This window comes from Pan paniscus, chromosome 7, assembly GCF_029289425.2.
Source record: "Pan paniscus chromosome 7, NHGRI_mPanPan1-v2.0_pri, whole genome shotgun sequence".
In the NCBI taxonomy this organism is placed as follows: domain Eukaryota; kingdom Metazoa; phylum Chordata; class Mammalia; order Primates; family Hominidae; genus Pan; species Pan paniscus.
Window position 1 is genome coordinate 151,907,603 of NC_073256.2, and position 19,567 is coordinate 151,927,169.

The window sequence follows — 19,567 nt, forward strand, 5'->3', positions numbered from 1 at the left end:
AAGTATTATTTTGTCTCCAGCACTTGTATTCAATTCAAGCTTACCTTAGTATTGGAACACAATAGCAACAGTATATGTTTTTCAAGGCAGAGATTTTAAAACTTAATGTACTTTTTTTATTTGTTGAATAAGCTTTTGTAGACAGCCCAATATGTGCCCAACAGTTTAAATGCCAGAGAGAACTAAGATAAGTAACATAATTCCCTTGGCCAGTGGGTAAGTGGCTTAAATCATTCTTTCATTTTTCACTTGTAAGTAACAAATAATTTAGAAAACGAGAACAATGGAAAGGGAGTGTCTGCTTTTCTTAATCTCCTTTGTCCCAAAACACTAAGACCAGGAGCCTGATTCTCAGTCTCCTTCACGTCAGAAGCTAAGTCATTAGCATAAATTCCCATGCAAATTACCCAGTAAAGAACAAATTTAAAAGCTGGTCACATCCTGAAACGTCATTATTTATTGAACTGATTAAATTTTGCACATGTTCCAGGAAGTGTTTAGATGCTTTAATTAAGAGAATGTACAACTCTAGGTTTTAAAAAAAAAACAAAAACTGGAGAGTCACACAAAAGAATATCTTTCTACAATTATACAGAAGCAGCAACTAAACTGCAGCCTGTACAAAAGTCTCTATGAACAGACTGTGCCTTCAGAAGCAAACTCCAGCCTCAGGAGACTAAGGGTAGTGCTGGTGCCAGGCCTCTAGTCTACTGGCCTGAGCCAGGCTGATGCTGGCACCACCGGGCCACCACCCTGAGCTGGGCCAGGGGAATGAGCCCTCTCACCAACATCCCCAACACCACAGCTGTCTGGAACTGTGAGCTACCCGATTCCAGCAGGTCATTCCCTAGTCGCAAACTCTGGCTTCCCATCCTTCTCTGCCATGTCTTCTCTGGGGTCCACATGGTCTCTCCTCTATGCCAATGCTTCCGCAGCATCCTGGAATCTCAGACCTTCTGGCCAACAAAATCCCCAACATTCACCTTGCCAGAGAGCGTGTTCTTTCCCTGTCTTTCTTTGACCACACTCTCTGCTAAGTCCTCCCAAGTGGAGGCTGCTCATGCTCTTGAGCCCCAGGTAAGAAGGATGCCAGGCCCGGGCAGGGCAGCAATGCCACCTCCACGGTAGAGCAGGAGCATTTCCCCATCCTGTCCCTGCTACCCACAGTGCCAGATCCATCAGACAATTTGGCACCTGGCCTTCTCCACTTAAATACTGTAACATCCATTGACTTTAAGGCCAATAACCTTCCCCACCATTTCACAATCTGTGGAGTTTCATTCAGTCACCCATATGATTATTCAGCACCACCCATGGGGCTAAATCCAAGCATCCCACTCTGACGACTATCGGCCCTCGGGCCATCTCTTACTTTCACTATCATTATTCTTCAATTTCTGGAGGATCTTCAGTTTGCATCCCCTCCCATTTTCTCTCAACCTACCCCTAACTATGCTCCCCTCTCCAAAGAGCACACTCCAGAGCCCAAAACTTACAACTTTTATTGGCAAAGCCCTCCACGTCCTCAGCTACTTTTCTTTCTCTCAAACCTGCCTGGCAAATCCACAGCCCAGCATCAATCCAAGCCCCAGCCCTCCTTGCTCTGACCCTGGGATGCTGAGGCAAATCACAAAGCCATTATTTATTCTTATGGCCACACTTCCAACCTCAAGTATTTCCCTAGTCAACTCTGTCCAATTATCCAGAAGAAGAACTGCAATTCTCCATCCATCTCATTAAGTCCCCTACACTATTGTCGACTTCCTCTTTCAATCTCAGCCTCAGTTCTTGTCTCCTGCTTCATAATGAGAATATCAGGTAAGAACTTTCCAGACCTTCTTGTACTATACAGTTCTGTCCCTCTGCTCCTGCCTATGCCTGGCCTGACACCAGTTGTGGGTGAGAGTTCCCCTCCACCTTCCAAGACCCGTTTCTCCTCTTTCTAGAGCACTGATCCTCAGCCCTGTTAGACTCAATGCCCCTTTCTACAACAAGCAGTTTAAGATTCCTCCATCATCCTGAAGTTTTTTAAAAGCCCCTCAAGTTTTGAAACCCTGCATGGGTGCAAGTACCACTCCACTGAACACTCTGTTCCTCCAGCCTCCACACCTTTATGCTTTCCCTGTCCCATGGCTGGGTGGCTGGGCCCTCCTACTCTGTCCCGTGTCGCCTAGGCTCGGTATCCAGACATTCTTCAGGCTCTTCCTCCTGCCCAGGACATATATTATCCACAAACTAATGACTTTCCTATTTGTAGCTCCAGCCCAGACTCCTGTCCCAAACTCCAGCCTGGGATGCCTCCCCACAGGTAGACAGGACTGTGCATCCCAGTGTCTCCCACGCCTCCTGGCCAGGCCACTGCAGTCTTCTGCACAGATGGGAGCAACCAGCTCCTAAGTGCTCTCTCAGCAGCTATTGTCTATCCTCCACTGTTGGTCCACTTCCCACCCAGCACACAACATGGTCTTTCGAAAACATAGACTAGATCACAGTCTCAGAGGTATAAACCCTTCCAATGGTCTTCTGTCTCACCTACAATAAAATCCTGACTCCTCCCTGTGGCTTGCAAGTCCCGCTTCCCTCCCTCTCGCCTTCATTCTCTCCCTTCTCTGTCTTTTGCACTGACCAAGTTCATTCCCTTCCTGGGATAACTGCTGTGCCTCCTGGTTCACAAACTCTTCCCCAAGATCTCCATTTGACCTTCTCCTCATCTTTAAGCACCACCTCTTCAGAAAGGCCCTCCTGGGACTCCTAGCGAAAGCAGCCCCACCAAACACATAGAGCCATCAAAACTCTCTAATGGATTTCCCTACTTTCAGTCTGACATTGTATTATTATCTTTCCTACACATCTTCATTGTCCTTTCTCCCTTCTAAAGTGGCACCTTCCTAGAGCGGGAACTTCAGGGGCATCATCCACTTATTCGCTGTTCAAGTCCCAGCACCCGGCATCTAGCTTCTCCTCAATCACTCTGTCTTGCATCACTGACTCTGGGTCTTGGCAAATCCTCTTCTTTCTTGAGCTCCTTCTCCAACCATCCCCCTGCTCTCCTTGGACTTCTGCACCTCTCCTCTGTACACATCTGTCCCCTCACCAAATAAGTGTGTTCGGTGTTATCCGAGGGCCTGCCTTGGTGCCGGTCTATCTTCCCCTTTCCTTCACAGCCAGGATTCTGTGGAGTCTCCACTTCCAAGAACTCACTAGAAAGAGGTGCTGTTAGTGATGCTCTGGGGTGGACAACAGGCTGGGATGCAAGTGGAGGAGGCCAGCATTCACATCTCCTCCATCTTTCAAATTTTATTCCATGGGAGAGTAACTGCCCTATTCAAAATAATTACTGAAATTAAGATTATACATTTAAACTAGAAAAATAATATGAATTCTTCACTTCCCTGTCTCTCTTCATTACTTAGGCCAGTGGTTCTAAACTATGGACAATTTTCCTCCCAGACAGGCAATGTATGGAGGAACTTTTGGTTGGCACAACTGGGGGGTGCCCAGGGCATCCAGTGGGTAGAGGCCAGGGATGCTGCTACATACCCTACAACACACAGGACAGCCCCCAAAACAAACACTGGCCTGGCCCCGATTGTGAGCAGTACTGAGGTTGAGAAGCCCTGCCTCACACCACAGCATGCTGCTTCCTGCACTCAGTCCTCTCCTGGTATTGCACATGTCAGGATCAGCTAACATCCTCATTGGTTAATCCAATGAATACTCTTCACTCTTTATCTTACCACTAGTACCACCACCAACACTACTAATAACAATAACAACATATGTCTTCCACTAACTGGGCAGTTACCATGCATCAGGCACCTCATACATCAAGTCATGGTTTCTTCACAACAGCGCAATGACACAGGCATGCTTAGCTTGTTTTATACAGAGGCTTGGGATGGTGAAGTAACCCTACTGAGGTCACACTGGCAAAGTTAAGAACTGAATCTAAGTCTAACACACATCCTTAACCCCAGCCTTTGCTATTGTCCACTGTGACTTCTCTGCATTATATGGCAATGCTGACCACATTCTCCAGTCAAGATCTAGTTTTTCAGGGCTTCTGTGACACCACTCACTCCTGGTTCTTCTACCAAGCACCTCTCCAACTCAAATCCCTGTACAGCCTTCTCATCCTCTGTGTGGAGTCCTAAAGCCTCACAAACAGTCCCCTCTATATCTCTGATACGCAGGTCCAGTGATGTCCCAAAGTATCCCACCTCCCCAATATACATGTGAGCTGAACAAATCACTAAGATGCTTATAATTAGGCAACGAAAGAGCTGAGCTGACCACTGAGTGTATCTCAGGCTGCTGTGTTTATGTATTGCTCATTAGGGTACTCGGGAAGAAATGGAGGAATTCTGTCCTGATATCAAGGTTGTCTGGACAAATTATACCAGATAAACCTCACGGGGATGTGGCCCACATTTAATCATCTCCCAGATGCAGTTTTGATGCGCTCAATCTCCAAATCAATTCCGTGTCAGTGGAATCAAGACAGAGCAGTGTTCTATTATTGGGGTTTCTGTTCTATCAGCTGAGGTTGTGGGTAATTTTCCAAAGAGTCACTAGTACAGAGGCCAACCTGCCAGCCACATGCAGCCCCAGCACCTCCGCCCACTGCTTCCTGGCCCCAACCCTGGTGGAGGCAGAGGAGGGCACTGAGGCAGAAGGCGCCCGCTGTCAGCAGAAAGACTGGCAACAAACACCAAATTCTTAAATTCTAGAATATTCTGCTGAAAAGACAGCTCAGATGGATGTTTATTTTCTGAAAGTCAAACATACTGTGCTGTTTTTTAGGCAAAAACAAATGAGTTTCTTTCTTGCCCAGAGGATAAACTTCATTTTTAACTTCCTTTGTTATCGCTTTTTTAAATCAGATAAAATCATGTCTTTTCCTTCAATCACCTTTTAAAAACCTCCAAGGTATGAAGACCTCCACTTTTTGTTGTTGTTGTTGTTGTTGTTAAGCTGATGTTGCTTCTCCTATAAAGACTTAATATGCGATGATGAACAAAGGCAAACTTTTAAACGTTAAACTTAGGCTTTAAAATGAAATTAAAGATTCCTTCTGGGATAGTCTTTAGTGGAAACTAATTCAGAGAGGAAAACATTCTTATATTATATTTAAATTAAACTTAATATGATAATGCCCCCACATTAATTAAAACTTCAGCCTTTGCCACAGTGACTTTAATTAAAGAATAACAAATGAAAATACGTAATCTAGACTGAATGTATAACTATGCCAGTTAATTGACATCAAAGCTGAGAGAAATTAATTTCTATTTGGATTCATTAAATTCTTAGGCAATGCACAGTAAAGGTCAACGGAAGACTTGGTGAATTTACTTACGGCACTGATATTAAGTGCACACATAAAAACCAGGAGTCCTCAAATCACAATTTCCTCCCACGGACTGATTAATCAGGTGAAAATATAGAATTTCAAGAGAAATTTAAAAAAACTGATGATGGTACGCTTTGCTCTTTTTGGAATGCAATATATTCTGGAGCAGTTTCAGGCATTAAAATATCTCTGCTCCTTTGTGGTGCTTGACGTTATTGAAAATTCAATTTCATTTTCAATAATATAACTCCCAGCATGGCATACAACACTGGGTTGGGCAGTCACAAGACCTGAATCTGGCACTTGCTCAGGTAAGCCAAAGCTTCCTGAAACTCTCGGGTCTTGGTTTTCTCTTCTATGAAGGTGAAGATGCTAAAGTTCATATTCTTTTTTTTTTTTTTTATTTCTTTTTGAGATGAGCCACTGCAATAAAGTTCCTATTCTTAAAAAAGGCACTGAGTACAGTAGGCAGAATAATGAGCCCCTGAAGACAGCCACATCCTAATCCCCAGAACATGTGAACATGTTACCTTACATGGCAAAAACGATGTGATTCAGTTCAGGATCTTGAGAGGGGGAGGTCATTCTGGTTTCTCCGAGTGGGCCTAATGCTATCACAGGGGTCATTATAAGAAGAAGGCAGGAGAGGGCACAGAGATGCAATCTGAGAGAAGCTCCACTGGCCATTTCTGGCTTTGAAGGTGGAGAAGGGGGTCACAAGGCAAGGAATGTAGGTAGCCTCTAGAGGCTAGAAAAGGCCAGGAAAGGGATTCTCCCCTAGAGTCTCCAGAAGGAATATTTGTTAGCACTTTGATGTTAACTTTGTGAGACTCATTTTGGACTTCTGGCCTTCAGAACTAAGATAATAAAACTGTGTTGTTTTAATCCACCACGAAGTGTGTGGTGACTTGTTACAGTAGCTACAGGCAACTAACACAGGCACTGACAGATACGAATACGGATAAGGACAAGGAACAAAAGCAGGTAAATTATCCAAGGAAAGTGGATATGGAAAAATTGTATTACACAGATTAACAAGTGAATATGGAATAGAATTTTGCTGACATTTGCACTTCCTACTGTCTCTTAACTCAGTGTCTGTCCTAGGCCCAGCCAGGGCCCCAGTTCAGAGCTAGGAAGTGCTTAAGGGTAGAAATTAACCGGAAGTCACATGCAAGCACTGAGGTGGAGGGTTCCTGGTGACATGGCATGCAATATTAGATCCTACCTGGGACTATCTGAATCCTATTTAAATCCCAGCCCCTCTTCCCACAGGATCCTCAAGAAAAAGAGCAAAAGGGAAAATGCAGCAGAGGAAACAAAGTGCATTTTATTATCAGCCAAGCTGATATCCCAAACCCAATGAGAAACACTTGGCAGAGGAGCATAAGCAAGGTCTTCCCATCCGCCCCCTCCCCTCACATACGCCCCCAAATCTTGGGATCTGAGACACTCTGGATTACCATAGGGAAGGACTTGCAAAGAAATAGGTTTCAGAGTCAGTCTTGGGTCAGATTAGCAATTAGCCTCGGGGATGAAGAAATAAGAGAAAATAAACAGTAGCCATGTGTGTGACTTTTCCACCAACTACCAGCAAATGTGGCCCAATTGCTTAAGAGATGACCATGCCTCCTCCTTCTCCTCCTCTTTCTCCTCCTCCTCTCTAATAAGTGCAAACATCTACAAACTTTAGGGGACATCAAACATGGGAGTGGCAAAGGCACAGACGTTGAATCAGGAGACTGAGTTTGGCTTGGCCACTTGCTCACTTGGTGTGACCTGAGGTCAGTCATTAGCACTCCCTTCATTTCCTTATTTCACAATGGGAACGATTATGCCAAGCTCACAGGGCCATTGTGAGAGATAAATTAACACATAAAATAACAATCAATAACACAGCATTATATAACATCACTAGAAGCATGTGCCAAGAACTTATTGAATCTGGGCCCTAATAAAAACAATTTTAAAATTAAGAAGTCTAAAAATCAAACACATCACCTGTGGGTTACCTCACAGTTTCTGGATTTCCTGCTCTGCTATTTTCCCTGAATCTGGTGTAAAAAACTAATACACAAATATACATCCAAGGTACACATGCATACATATTTACATTTTTCTAATATAGCACTTCAAAGTAACATAAAGATTCTAGCAGATGCCAAATACTAAGACGTCTCCTTGACACTTCTCCTCTTATTGCTTCCTCTTCCTCCAGTTACCCACCCTTACACTTCAATGACTCTAAAACTGGGGGACACAGCCCTCTGGGAGAAGCAGCTAACTCCGCTCCAGGGCACAGCTGAAGGGGATGTATTCCTTCTGCTGTAATTAGAATACAGAGCTTTGGCGGGAGCTGCCTAGCCCTGGTCCCCAACCTGGGCAGGAATAACAATAATACCACCAACGATTGCCTTGTTTGACACCAAGTCCCAGTGCCTAGCATGGTTCCAGGCACACTGTAGGCGCTTGAGAGATACATGCTCAAAGTAGAAATATGCAGATAAATGTAATAGTGGATTTGAGCCATTCATCAAGAACTTACTGTCAGCACTCTCTGGGAATCTTAGAGAATGATATCTAATCTTTGCAACTGCTGTGGAGGTAGGTTATGAGCCTTCCTCTTTGGTGGTATATAAACCAAGATTCAGAGAGGTTAAGTACCTGGTCCAAGGTCCACAGTGATCAAAAATCCCGGCCCAGGTCCATCTGACTCCCAAGCGTGTGGTCACTCCAATAACCTAGAGAGACTTGAGGGAGGGCTTGGAAGCCACTGGAAAGCCCACTAAACCCCATCCTCACCCTGCTACACGCTCTAGGAGTGAGCAAAAGATTCATAAAGCTTAGCACCAAAGTATCTGATGCCTCTCACAGCCTGTGATTTACTGAACCAGTTCTTGAGCTAGCTTAATCAGGTGTATTTTAAGGGGAGGAAAGGGGCAGGCCCACTGAAGCAATACAAGTATTTCTTCCTTAAACAGCATGAAATGTGCATTTGTGTGGGAGAATGCTTCAAATCCATATTAATGAAGAAGTGATGGCTAAAAGGAATCTGTCTTCAAAGCATCAGATGCACATAAAATATAAGCCAGGAGTATAATATTTACATAGTGCTCAGTACTACCTTAATTACTACAAAGTATCAGAGTACTGAGGGATCAGTACATCCAGACAGGCCCTGGTGGCAGACACCTGGCAATGTCACCCAGTGCCCTCAGGGTGAAAGGTACGTGGGAACCAAGATACGCAAGCTCATAAGCCAAATGTGCACATGTCCCCCAGCTCCACGTTGAGGGACATCATGTGAGCAGCTTAAACTTGGCCACGGTAGAAGTATTTACACTACAGAAATTGGCAAATTCTACAAGTCAGGTTTCCCCTCCCTCCTACTTGGGAAGAGCCTTAGCAGCCACTCTTCCCAGCAAGCTTTGGGAACACACTGTAAACCACCCAAACTCCACGGAGAATGCCATAGTACCTTCCCTTAGAAACCCACACAGAACAGAAGTATCTGATGTGGGAACCCTCAGCTCCTTTTAGGCCATTTTCCTGACCTCCTCTGCAGCACTGTGCACTGAACCCCGCCCTGGAATTCCAGGATCCCTGTGGCATAGCAGGCAGGAGGGTCTTTCCTAGGAATCAATAGCTTTGCACATGTCACAGTGTGACACTGTTTAACACAGCTGATACACAAGGAATCCCTGCACATGGTTTAAAGGAGACTGTAAAATCCTTTTGAGAAAAATACATGTTATTTGTGTTTTTTATGATGTTATTTTAAGACATCTTCCTCTATATCAAAACATGAAATTATAAAGTCTCATGAAGATATTTTTGGGGGAGTAGAAGAGGAAAATAAAACCAAATGGGGATGGAGAGAGTTACTTGAAATTAATCAAAAGAAAATGAAAAATTCCAGTGGTTCCAAACAATTCAACATTTCCAAACAGTAATTTAATTTGGTTTCATGTTCACCTTTCATTCTGCTCCTCTCTCCCAGACATAAGAACAACGTGAACTTTGTGCTTCTGAGATTTCTAAACTGTGTTCATACTCCACCAGCCATCTGATTTCAGAGACTGTTCTGCCAGAGCACAATGGCACATGGCCTCTTAAGAGTCAAGAGATGCTGGGTTGTCTCCTTCTTCAATATGTCCCTTGAAGGGAATGGGGGGATAAACATATATACATACATATGCATACATGTACATATGCATATGCAAATGCTACATCTATATATATATATGTACAGATGGCCCTCCATATCCATGGGTTCAACCAACTGCAGATTGAAAATATTCAGGAAAAATAAATAAAAAATAACAATATAAAAATAAAAAATAATACAAATTAAAAACCAAAGTGTAATAACTATTCACATGGCATTTACATTGTATTAGTTATTATAAGTAATCTGGAGATGATTTAAAGTACACAGGAGGATGTGTGTAGCCTTTATCCAAACACCACGCCATTTTATATAATGGACTTGAGCCATCTGTGGATTGTGGTTATCTGCGGAGGGTCCTGGAACCAATCCCCCATGGATGCCTATGAACAACTGTGAATATATATCTGTGTGTGTCTGTGTGTCTGTGTGTCTGTGTGTGTATCTCTGAAAGAGGAACCAAAAGCAATCCTGCAAAGATAAAATATAAAACCCCGCTCCTGTCAGGGAATGCCGACTGATTACAGAGAGTCTTAGGAAGTTAACTGGAAACTTAGGGCATGAAACAGTTCAACCTCAGCACATTTTTTCCAAGGCAATGATGAAAGTTTGGAAGCATAGGGCAATGATGGTATCATCACTCAGATCCTCACGCCTGTCCCAACAGCCACAGTAAACATCTATTTCCTGGCAATCCAACCCAAGAGTGTGAAGGATGGGAAAAAGAATCCCTAACCTGCAACTCTAGTTATTTACTGGGGCTGTAAGCCAATCTATTCTCCCCTCTGTGATTCCTGGACATGGGGCATTGGCGTGGGTCATAAAAAATAATGCGATGGCTCCACAATTCCTAGATGTTCTGAAAAAAATATACAAAAGCAAGGACTGAACATGTACTGCATGCACGTGTTTTTTCATTTAATCCTCTCCACCATCATGGAAGATGGCTGGTGTGAACTCCATTCTACAGGTGAAGAGCCTAAGAGGGAGAGCTTGGGTAACATGCCCACGATGGCACAGCTAAGAAAGAAGAATGCAGATTGGAGCCAGGGACCTTCCCACTGCATATCCTGCTCCCCAGCTCCATAAAACTGCCATTAAGAAAACGAAGGCACATGCTCGCCGTTACCCCAGATGGATGGCTTTAAAATTATCCTGAGTTTTCTGTGCTGCTCATCTATTTCCGTGCATCAGCCCTGTCACTGAAAGTGCTGAAGGGTATAGTCAATTCATTTGTTTTACATTAAGATGCATTTCATGGCTATTACAGCGAGCGGAGCTTCACGCTGAAACAAAACTCCAAGCATCCCCAGCTGCAGCAGTCTACAATTCCACATCTCTGTTTACTGGGGGCAGATTTCTAAATCTGTCTTCAGCTTCAAATAGTCACAGGACTTAGGAAAGAGGAGCAGCTAACTGTGTGCTGCAATCATTTTTTAGCTGAAGTATTGAAGTGTAGATATAAATACAACAGAATTCTCTGTATGGTAACAGCACATAAGCTAAGCCCTCTCCAGTGGCAATGTGATTATTTATTGAAATAAAACAACAAAAAACCCCACAAAGTTTTAATAATTTAAAATGAAGAGAGGTTTTCATCAATTCTCATTAGTTTAAATGTTCTAGACTGTCTTTTTTTTTTCTTTTCAGGATAAATAAGTAACAAGCTTACTTAATAAATATTTTTAGATAATCCAAAAAAGTTCACCTATAAATATGCCTACAATAGCATTAGTTATAACTGCAAAAAAGAAAAATCTAAAAATCCCACAATGTTCAATAACAGAATTGTTAAAGTGTTTCCATTTAACACTGAATTACAAAAAGCCCTTAGAAATCACAATTAGGAAGACAGTATATCAAAGAAAAACAACATGTTCCTGCTAATGTGAAGTAAAGAAAGACAACCGAACTTTCATCTCTGCGAACTTTACGCACACACAAAGAATGGAAGGCAATGCTGACAAATCAGCATTGTGGAGGGTAGTAGAATTTGTGTGTGAATTTTTACTTCTGTTATTTTAGACTTCCACTAAGGCTGTTGTAATATTAACCAGGCAAGAAGTAATGCTGACAAACAATGATAAGGACGATGATGACAACAATTATGACGATGAAGAATGAACATCACTGGCACACTTATGTATCAGAACTGAACTGCAGGATGTCAGCAGCTCTTCCCAATGGGGGACTTGGCCTAAAAGGAAGCGGGCAGGGCCCCAGCTCGCTGGCCCCTCGCCTACCTTGCTGGATGAGCACCTCCGCCGCCAGCTCCCCGGTGCCCACGTTGGCATACTCCTCATTAGGGTGCTTCCTGTTGTAGTGCCGCTTCAGAGAGCCAGATATGTTGCAGGAGTAATGGCAATGGGCACAGCGGAAAGGCTGCGGGGACAATGAGGAGGAGTTAGGAAAGGTGAGCCCCAGATGTCTGCCTTCGCTGCTGCTCCCACCTGGTGAGCATCTGACACCCTGAAAGTCTGAGATGAGCAGGCCCCATCACCTGTGATATGTTCTAGGGAAAACCACTAGGGCAGGAATGCTGAGACCTGCCTCTGCAGTGACCAACCAAGGGACCGGGACAAGGTGCCCCAGAGGAGGAGCTGTCTCTACTAAGTGAATTTGCTTTTGTTACTTCTTTTCTTTTTTCATCCACCTGAGAATTTAGTTTTTGTTCAAGAAGAAGACAAAAAAAGCAATACACTAATCTATCATTTTTTTAAGTGAATGACATTAAAAGTAGCTCTCATTACAATTGGTTCCCTGATATACAGTCAGGTGTCACATAATGACATTTCACTCAACTACAGACTGCAAACACAATAGTGGTCACAGCAGTAGGTTCTACCATACAGCCTGCAAGTGCAAGTACGCTATACCTTCTACATCTGTGTAAGTACATTCTATGATGTTCTACAACTAAGAATTTGCTTAAGGACACATTTCTAAGAACGTATCCCTGCCATTCAGTGATGCGTCACTGTATTTGCTTCTTTAGCTAAATGAATTCCTCTGCAGTATTTGCCTGCAAGCACTGGCATACACAAGTGTCAACCATCAGGGAAGTCCAGCAGGTAAAATCTATTTCTCATGCCCACCTGGTCAAGACAAGACACTTTCGGGATGAGGCCACAAACGAGTCATGCAGTCCTGCCTTTCCTCTTGCACAATGCTTCGGAGGCTGCATAAATAGTGGGGCTGGGGAAAGAAGCACCTGCTGGGCCCCTGGGGAAGCTCAGTGAGACCTGGCCTTTGGCTGGTCGACGGATGGGCATCTCCATCACTGTCAAATTCCATGCCACGGCCCCTGGTCAGGAGCTGCCAGCATGCCCCTGTAATCCACGTGCTGTATGATTCCAACAGTGCTCCGGGGTCATTCAGGGCCTGTTTGATGACCCAGCAGCCTTCTAGCCCAGGAGGAGCAGAAGAGCATGGAGCAGCCACAATGGAAGCAGCACTCTGCCTGGTGCAGGGGACTCAGATGGAGCAAGTCCAGCCACACCTCTGGCCTTGACCAATGATGGAACCTCAGGCAAGTCCTGAAACTTCTCTTAGCATGGATCTTTTCATCAGGGAAATGAGGCTCATGCCCATGTCATATGGTTGTTGTGAGAATTAAATGGTATCATATAAACTGATACCTAAAACGCCATGCAAAGCGTTTCTTATTGATTTTATCAACAATTCTATCACAATTCTTACTGTGCATCTGGAAGCTAATGTACCACTGCATCTATTAAGACCTCAAACACTACCTTTACTCCTCCACTGTCCAATTCATCAATCTTTTCACCACTGTTGCCCAGAAGAGCTAAACCAGCAACTGCAATGTCTGAATGTGAAGTGCACCAACAGAGAGAAAATGTCCTCTCATCTTTGAAGCTTAGGTCAGCTCCTCTTTCAAGGTTTCTTCCCTTCAAGTATAAAACTGTGATGAAGTAGCCCCATAGAGGCAGATGGGAGAGAGGGAGAAGGAGAGGAGGAGGAAGAGGGAGAGAGAGAAGGGAGAGAGGGAGAGAGAAGGGAGAGAGGGAGAGAGAGGACAGGGGGAGAGAGGGAGAGAGGGAGAAAGGGGAGACAAGAAGAGAGAGGAGGAGAAAGAGGGGAGACAAGGAAAGAGATGGGGAGAGGGACAGAAGGGAGAGAGAGAAAGAGAGGGAAAGGAAGAGGGGGAGAGGGAGAGAGGGAGAAAGAGAGAGAGATAAAGAGAGAGAGAGAGAGAGAGAGGAGGGAGGAAAGGAAGAAAATGAAGAGGAAAATCTTCCATCTCGCCCCCTGCCTAAGTCACACTCCTTCCTCGTAGGCCCCTTGCCCACCACCTGCTCCAAGAGCAGTTCCCCCTTCTCCCTTCATGCTGTCACCTCTCTTTCTCAGGCTTCTGCCATCTCCTAGCAAACAACTCCTGGGGATGCCCCCTGCTCAGACCTCATGCTCCTCCATCCTATCTCCTTAGGCTGGCTGCCCCATTCCACTGTGACAGCTGTGACATTGTCATGCCACTGTCACCAGGTTCTGCCAGGGCTCAACCTCTTAGATTTATTTACAAGATCTGCAATCCAGGTTTAATGTGAAATGCTGGATCTCTCTAAGGTGCTGGCCTTGGGCTGGAGTTGTTCTTCTGTTCTGGTCCCAATTATCATTTTTGCATTGTTGATTGGTGGATCTATATGTTTTGTTGGGTCCTCTCTCCTGAACCATACACAGGAATTTTCAACTGCCTTCCAGGTATCTCCACAGGGATGTTCTATAGGCACCTTAAACTATGGACTCACATCGTTCTGCAAAATCAGTTAGTCATCAAAGACAGAAACCCACAGCCATCTTTCATTTTTCCTTCTTTCTTACTATTCAACTGATCACAGAGTCTTGTCCAGCCTTCCTGGGAAGCCTTTCCAGAGTGCCCCTGTCCTTCTCTCTCTCTCTCTCTCTCTCTCTTTCTCTCTCTCTCTCCAGCACAGAGGAGACTCTCCCAGCCTATGAAGGGAATACTGCCATCCCCAGAAGGGCCATTCTTGGAAAGACACAGGGCAGTTAATCTGGTCAGTCAACCTGCTCTAAAACATTCCCCAGGGACTTCGCCCTACACCAAGGCCACACTCTGGTTACCGGATGCTTTGTGCCGCACCGTATGTGCTGTGTTTCTACATTAAGTCCCTGGGTAAGGAATCCTTGGAGTTTGGCCCACAGCATTTACTAAACAAAAGGACCTGGAACAAAGGCAAAATTTGTCGGGCTTTCTCATCTATCTAGTGCGCAGAGAACAAAAGGTCTAGAATTCTAATATATGATTACTGCAAAGTTAAAATAAAAGCTAAACCATTTTCAAATGCTTTCATCTCTAAATAAGCAAATAACATGAGGATATTATTTTTGGAATGTTAGCATTTACATAGAAATCAAAAAGAAAAAGTGAAAATGCTATATTGCCAGCATCGGGCAGTCAGTGGGCATAAAAGGCAGGAAGAAAAAGGGCGATGAAAATAAGAAATGGTCCTGCAAACCTAGCTTCAGACTTGAGAGCCAATTTCACCCTTCTTGCAGCAAAGCAGATAAACAGCTTCCTGTGAGTTCAGCTCGCTTTCTTCCCCATGCCCATCCATTGGCAGAATTGCTAACGAGAAGAAAAGTTGCCAAAACGTAAGCATATTGGCAAAAAATGCGTGTGTGAGCCCAAATGAGGATTCAGTCTCTTGAGCTAGCAATTTCTATCAAAATTTTCAATTCTGAGAGTTGAAAGAAACACTTGACTTGGCGAAATCTTCCCTCCATGAAAGACTTTCTTCTGTAGCCTCTCTAGCAGTCTGCTGTCTACTTAGCCTCTGCTTTGATGCAGGGGGTTCAAAACATCCCCCAGCAGCCTTTTCACTGCTGACCAGTGCAGGGGGAGTTAGGAAGATAAACCTCCCAGACTCTTTCCTTCATTGGTCTTGCTTCTACCCTTCACATCCATTAGAACCTCTACATGAAGTCAATTACCACCTATTTTCTGCTGGGGATCTTCTCTCCCAAAGTGTGGGAACTGAGCCTCATCTAGGCTCTTCAAGCAAAACAAGTTCTGACCTGTGAGGCACTGCCACAGGCCAGCAGGGAATTCTCCTGGGGCTGATGCAGGGAAGGACACAGGCAGAGGTAGGGAATAGCATCGCTAACTGCGAGTCTCAAGGTTTCATTTATGAAGCATATATTTACTGACCTCTGACTGTCCTCTGACCCCCAGGAATACATGGCAAATGAGGCAGATTTGTGATTCCCTAAATATATACAGGCTTTGGGACTTAAATATCAACTCCAAAGATTAAATGCTATCTAGGCAAACTAAATCATAGAACTTGGTTTCTAAGTCAGAAACTCGCAAACAACAAATGACACTAGATCTCAAAAGGGAAGTTATTTAATCAGAGCTTTCAGGACAGAATCCAGCCTAGAGTTGGGAGGAAGATATAAACTGGCTCCATAGCTCATTTGGAATGCAACATCAAAGTTCTTATCGTGGTCCAAAAAACAAGACAGGGAGCCCATTAGCATAGCTATTATTCAGTGTTGCACAGAAGTTCTTAACCAAAGTAATGAGATCTAACATGATAAATATTATTGATTTCTCTAATTTTTACTGATAGCTACTATATGCCAGATAGCTCTAAATGTTTTGCATGGATTAATTCCTATAAGTCTCACATCAAGCTCATATGGTACGTGCAATTATTATCCTCATTTTTACAGGTAAGGAAACTGAGACACAGAATGGTTTAGAGACTTGCCATAGTTTCACAGTCTCCTAGCCTGGTTACTTGGTTTGCATCAGATTTGGGGCCCCAGGCCCAGCCAACAATAAAGAGATGATTTGGTTTTCCACTGGCCATTTTTTTCCCTAGCATATATCTCCCTAAAACCCCAACTGAGAGGGGCAGGTTGGTATTCTTGGGTCTCCTGGACATAAGGTGGCCCAGATCTAAGTATCAACTTCTAAACTGAGGAATCGCACAGTGGACTGGGAGAGATGTGGGCAGTTACTGGGCTATCATTAGGAGGCAGGGACTTGGCAGGGGAGAAGACAAGGGTCGATACCAGCCAGTGTGCTGTGTGCTGGGTCAGGAAAGTAATGATAGACAATGGGAGCCCCTGGTAGATGTCAGGCGGGACAATGGCCAACTTCCCATTTTGAAATATCCCTCTGGATACCTGGAAGTTAAATGGAAAAATGGACTTGAAAGGAACAAGACTGGAGGCAGGGAACCAATTATCCAGTTAACTGCAGTAGTATGGACGAGAGATGCTAAAGGCCTAAAATGAGGCAGGGGAATAAAAATATGGGAAAAGAAAAGAACATTTAAGAGAGGTGAAGAAGGTAAAACCAGCCAGACCTGATGGCTGGGATGATGTGTGAGAGGGAGGAGATGGAGCCTCTAGGATGAATCCCAAGCTTCCAGTATGGATGGCAGAAGGCAAGGAAGGCCACCAGCAAGAAGGAAGTCATATGGATAATGGGAGGGAGAGGGTGTATTTCTAGAACGCTGAACATCCCACAGGGTGGGTCTAGAACTCAGAGGACAGTTCCGGGCTGCAAACACAGATCAGGGCACAAGCAACTAGCAGAGGTCCTAAGACTGAATGTGGCCATGGAAAGAGTATATCAAGTGAGAAGAGAAGCAGGATTGGATCAGCTCCCTGGAACACAGGAGCAGGCAGGCAAAAGGAGGTGGACTTGGAAAAAGGATGACAGAGGATAACAGGTGCGGGGATCAGGGGAGTCTGGAATCACGGGATCTGAGGAATAAGGTCCTCCAGGTAGGGGAGGATAACGAAGCTGAGTGCTCTAAGAAATACAACAGGAAGGGGCCTCCCCAGTGTCCACTGGACCTGGCAATCAGGGGGTGGCGCCAGTGACCTACCAAGAAGAGGTTCAGCAGCATGAGAAACACAAAAACCAGGCTTTGGCAAGTTGAGGAGAAAAGACGAGGAGCACAAGCTGGGCTTTGGGTCATGTTCCTTTTTCCAAAATGTGGCATCAAAAAAATCTTTCTCAAAAGGTATATTGGGCCAGGCGCAGTGGCTCACACCTGTAATCCCAGTACTTTGGGAGGCTGAGGCGGGCAGATCACTTGAGGTCAGGAGTTCGAGACCAGCCTGGGTAACATGGCGAAATCCCTTCTCTACTAAAAATACAAAAATTAGCCGGGCATGGTGGTACATGCCTGTAGTCCCAGCTACTTGTGGGGCTGAGGCACGAGAATTGCTTGAACCTGGGAGACAGAGGTCACAGTGAGCCAAGATTGTGCCACTGCATTCCAGCCTGGGTGACAAAGTGAAACCCTGTCACAAGAAAAAAAAAAAAAAGATAAAGATTAAAAAGACGTACATTGAAGATTTACAAATTGAGTTGAGAGAAAACGAGATTGAATGTGTTAAAGCTGAAATTCTTTAAGTCCTTATTTTTATGTCAAGAAAGCAGTTAAGATGTCACCACCACACTATGAGTCTGGGTGACAGAGTGAGACCCTGTCTCTTAAAAATAAAAAGCAGGTAAAATACACATTTTCATAATTTGAGACTTTGCTGTTTTGGTTCTTTAAACAGAAAGAAAGAGAGTAGAAGAGGACAGGGAATCATACCTCACCCGTGAAACTGGGTTCTGAAAAACCTGATTAGAAGACATCTAAAAACCTCTAACTACATTAAAGTGATCACATTTCCCATCGGCACCAAGGAAGGGACCTAGAGGAATGTTTGAAAGCAGATGGGAAGCTGGTGATGAGGTAATGTTCAAGGTCATGACATTGGCAACTGACTGCAATGTACAGGATGGGTTTTTGGCAAAAAGAGGAGTTGCTCTGTTGGCTCCTATTCGCAGCAAGCAAGAAGGCTATCATCAGGTAAGGTTTTTGCAGTCTAATTTGTGCAACCAAGTATGGTATTAAGGTGGCACATACATCAAAAGGCTCAAAGATCAGATGTGAATCCACCCCTTTGTTGATAGGCCTACCTTGGAGAGGGTGAAGAAGAATAAAGGCAAAATAAAAAGTGCCAGATGACACTAGTGTGTGAAACCTGGGGTCATACATCACTATTTCAACCTCAGTTTAACAACCTGGCTGGTGTAGTAATAGAGATACAGACAGAGATAGACATACAGAAGGAGACTAACCACCCGTCTGGTATCAGAAAATTTGGATTCAAATGCAGAAAAAGGCCATGTAATGGTTATGACCTACATGAAGTGGACTGGTTGGTACAAGACCATTTATACACTGCTGATAGAAGTGGTGTTTTTAGAATGCGGACAACTTTACAACACAGAAGGACCTCCTCAAGGACATGATTGCATTCTATGTCAAGCAAGGGTAGAAGAGCGGAGTGCAGGAGCATGAATGAACCAGGAGCAGGAGCAGAGGGTCAGGTGTTAGGCCCACCACTAACAGTGGAGTCACCCTGGCCAAGTCATTACATCTCCACTGCTTTTGAATCCATATCTGTGAAATGGGAGAGCAAACCTTCCCTGCCTACCTGACGGAGATTAGATGGGGCACCAAAAACACAAGAGTATGACTGTGCTTTGAGAATCATAAAACTCCATAGGTCTCACTACTGTGGTCTTTAATCAGTTCATTAGCATATTAGCACAGGCAACTAGCAGATGCCCTAAGACTGAACACAGCCATAGAAAGAGAGTGTATAAAGTGAGAAGAGAAGCAGGATTGGAACAGCACGCTGGGATGCAGGGGCAGGCAGCCAAAAGGAGATGGGCTCGGAAGAAGGACAAGAGAGGACAGACAGTAGGTGGGAGGATCAGGGGAGTGTGGAGTCTGGAACTCCATCTCCTTCCTCTCACACATCATCTCAGCCCTCAGGACTGGCTGGTTTTACCCTCTCTATCTCTCTTAAATGTTCTCTTTTAACGTGTTCACATATTTTTATTCCCCTGTCTAATGTGGTCATCTGAGGCTCCAAGAAACCTCCTGGTGGGTGTCCTCCCAATTTCTCCCATGACAAGAACATTCTCTTCCCTTCTAGAGAAGCTCTTCTCTTCATGTAGCCTGGGACCTTGTGTAGGA

General features: G+C 44.4%; 1 protein-coding gene across 4 annotated transcripts in view; it reads right to left on the bottom strand.

The window, feature by feature from the left end:
* ZFAT (zinc finger and AT-hook domain containing) overlaps positions 1-19,567 on the bottom strand; it is a 321,691-nt gene that overhangs the window by 41,185 nt on the left and 260,939 nt on the right. For all 4 annotated transcript variants that reach the window (XM_063606918.1, XM_055116972.3, XM_024929945.4 and 1 more), the window contains one exon: positions 11,765-11,903. In XM_063606918.1, coding sequence (XP_063462988.1) covers positions 11,765-11,903 — 139 coding nt within the window. The remainder of the gene's footprint in view (positions 1-11,764; positions 11,904-19,567) is intronic.